Source organism: Sphaeroforma arctica, assembly GCF_001186125.1.
Source record: "Sphaeroforma arctica JP610 unplaced genomic scaffold supercont1.414, whole genome shotgun sequence".
In the NCBI taxonomy this organism is placed as follows: domain Eukaryota; class Ichthyosporea; order Ichthyophonida; genus Sphaeroforma; species Sphaeroforma arctica.
Genome location: NW_014040144.1, coordinates 52411 through 55734, shown reverse-complemented (window position 1 = coordinate 55734; position 3324 = coordinate 52411). Strand labels below are relative to the sequence as shown.

Sequence of the window (3324 nt, the reverse complement as noted above, 5' to 3'; positions counted from 1 at the left end):
TGTGTGTATCTTTGTATATTTGTATATATATATATATATATATATATATACAGTATAGTCTCGTCCAACTGACTATGAGATGAATGGCATGGACCACACGTACGTTGTGTATATCGCGAGATTCTCAAACTCAACGCTGTTGTGCCAATTGTATCTATAGTCCTATTTCAACCCCTGTTGCGCGTTCTGTTGTTAATATTGAGTACGGCTACTTTACCCGGGGATAGTGTCGTTGCGAACCAATCACCAGTACGCACGCCTGTCGCTGTACGTTCCCGAACCATGCGCACCAATCCCGATTTCATCTCATCCACATTTACAATCCCAATCCCGATTCTCTGGCCAATGCCCCTTCCAGCCCCTTCTGCGCATCTTGCCGGTAGACGTCCTGTATGGCTACTTCCTGTACCTGGGGGTGGCGTCCTTACAAACCAACCACCTGTACACACGCCTGTTGCTGTGGTTCATGCAGCCAGAGAACTACCCGCCCTCCCACTATGTGCGGAGGGTGCCTATAAAGACCATCCATCTGTTCACCTTGTGCCAATTCGTAGCCTTTCTGGTGCTGTGGTTCGTGCATGATAACTTCTATCTGGGCGATGACCTGCTGGTGCCTCCGGCCTTGTTCTTCCCGGTGGTGGTCTTCCTATGTGTATGTATACGTGTTTGTGTAGGTATATACTTGTTCGGATATTTATTTTATGTGTAATTGTTTGTGTATGTTTGTGTTATGTATAGTTGTTTTGTGTATATATATTTATGGATACATATCTACTTAGTTAGATACTTGCTCGTATATTTATTCATGTATAGTTAGTTGTATACTTATCAATATGTATACGTATTTAAAAATGTGTATGCTTGCTCGTTTATTTATTTTTATGTGTAGTTGTTTGGGTATATTCATGTTATGTATAGTTGTTTGTGTATATAAAATTATGTGTACATATCTATACAGTTGTATACTTGCTCTTATATTTATTTTATGTATAATTGGTTGTAGATTTATCTATTTGTTTTCAAATCTATATCGCTACATGATTGCTCGTATATTTATTTTATGTATAATTGGTTGTAGATTTATCTATTTGTATTCATATCTGTATCGCTACATGATTGATCGTATATTTGTTTTATGTATAATTGTTTGTGTATATATATTTATTTTACGTATAATTGTTCTATGTATACCTTTATGCATACATATTGGCCGTCTCCTTGGTAACGGCTCATTGCCTTTCTGACACGGTAATAGCTACTGTCTGAGTGACGATATGGTGGTACCCGGTGACAGTCTTCGTATGTGTAACTCTTGTGCTATGTTTGCATGTTGTATGTGTATATGTGCATGTTGTATGTGTATATGTGCGTATTGAATGTGTATATGAGTGTATGCCCAGTTGTTTGTCTACTTGTTCGTTTGCGAGGTTGCACGACATGTACTGGGTTTTATTTTTCGACTAAACTTATTGCTTTAACATATTGTTAGACTGTACCTACACATAACATATAATTCGACTTTACTTAGTCTATGACCGTGTATACATATACAAGTAGACTGACAGAGAAGGTCTGTTATACGGATCCGTCCTAGGGATATACTTGGCATTGTTTTTCCGAGCCTTCCGCGTATGATCACGTTTGTCTATGACAATGTATACGTATACAAGCAGCCTTGTCGTGAAGACCGTGTATAGTGGTACTTGCTAGGGATATGCTTTGCATTGCTTTTGCTTTTGCAAGCCCAGGCCATGCAGACTCAGTGTTACTTACCGTACTCTTTTTTTCTAATAATAGATACCGGTTAGGAGATACCTACTTCCGGTGTGGTTCGAAGAGAAGTATCTCAAGGTATGGCTGGATTTACTTGTGTGTCTGTGTCTGTGTCTATTCGTTACATGTATACCTGCATGCATGTATACATTCCTACCATGAAGATGCACATATACCCGTTCATGTACATGTATATATGTGCATGTTCATGCATTCACTCGGATGTATTGCGCACGTGGACACATACACCTTTGATTCGCGCAGGTATAAACAGAAACAAACGCCCAACAATCATACCTACTAAAACGCCCATTGAGCGTGGTATTAGTGTCCATACCCATACTCGTATGCGTAGTTGCACTCACACTTCACCTTTATATGTACAATTAAAGAGGCTATGGATGCCATAGATCCCATCACATCATATGCGTTGAAAACATTGCACTCCAGCTTTGGTTGTGCGGAGGGTGTCCTAAAATGCCACAGATGACTGGAGTCCAGTCGATACTCGTACGATACACATACGCCCCAGACTTTAAAACTGCGGTGCACGAATGCCATAGATTGTTGTTGTCTCAAACATTGGAGGATGCCCCCTGAAGTGGCGCGAATGGGTCTGAACACTACCCATCTGTCATAGTCTGTGTGTTAACTATCTAGTATACGAAGTCTGCAAACCCCTATCTCCCCCCCCCCCAACGCCCTAAAAAAAAAGGCACAGACTTCATACACACTTCATCAAGTACATCTACGGTAGATTCATGTGTTTACTTGTACACGAAGTCTGCACACGCAACAACAACAACAGAAATGTTACATATCGCATACTCCCTTCATTTGTTAATCTATCATACCAACAGTCGATTCTGACCCAGGATGAACCCGAAGTGGTGCCTTCGACTCTCAATTGGGTGGTGAAGAAGAAACCAAGTACCAAAACAAAAAAGGCCACAGATCTCATACATACTCACTTTCACTACACCTATCATTCTATTCTCTTTACTTTCACCCACGGACCACGGTAGATCCTGACCGAGGATGAACCCGAAGAGGTGCACTCAACCCTCAATTGGGTGGGTGGGGCGGCCCGTGACTCGTTGCTACCACCAGACAACGAGAACAGCGAACACCACAGACAACAGCACCAGAACGCGCGACTGTCGCTCCATTCCCAAACAAGCACTCTCGGGGGCAAGCACGAGGTGTGTAGGGGTGTGGTTGTACTTGTGAGTTTGGGCTATATAGCTGTGTGGCTGTGTGGATGTTTAGATATGTATTTTTGTGTGTGTGTTTATGTATGTACGTATGTATGTGTGAATGTGGAAAATATGTATGTATGTATGTACATATATATGTATGTATGTATGTATGTATGTATATATGTATGTGTGTATATATGTTTGTATATATATATATATGTGTGTGTATATATGTATGTATGTATTTATATATATATATATATATATATATATATATATATATATATATATATATTATATATATATATATATATATATATAGTATAGTTGTAGTACGTTAGTACGTAGTTAC

At 39.8% G+C, this 3324-nt stretch overlaps 1 protein-coding gene across 1 annotated transcript in view; it reads left to right on the top strand.

Moving 5' to 3' along the window:
- The window catches only part of SARC_06031 (hypothetical protein), a gene marked incomplete at its 5' end in the record, with an annotated part of 20476 nt that overhangs the window by 15248 nt on the left and 1904 nt on the right, over positions 1 to 3324 (top strand). The window contains 3 exons of the mRNA XM_014300087.1: positions 359 to 652; positions 1798 to 1851; positions 2799 to 2975. Coding sequence (XP_014155562.1) covers positions 359 to 652; positions 1798 to 1851; positions 2799 to 2975 — 525 coding nt within the window. The remainder of the gene's footprint in view (positions 1 to 358; positions 653 to 1797; positions 1852 to 2798; positions 2976 to 3324) is intronic.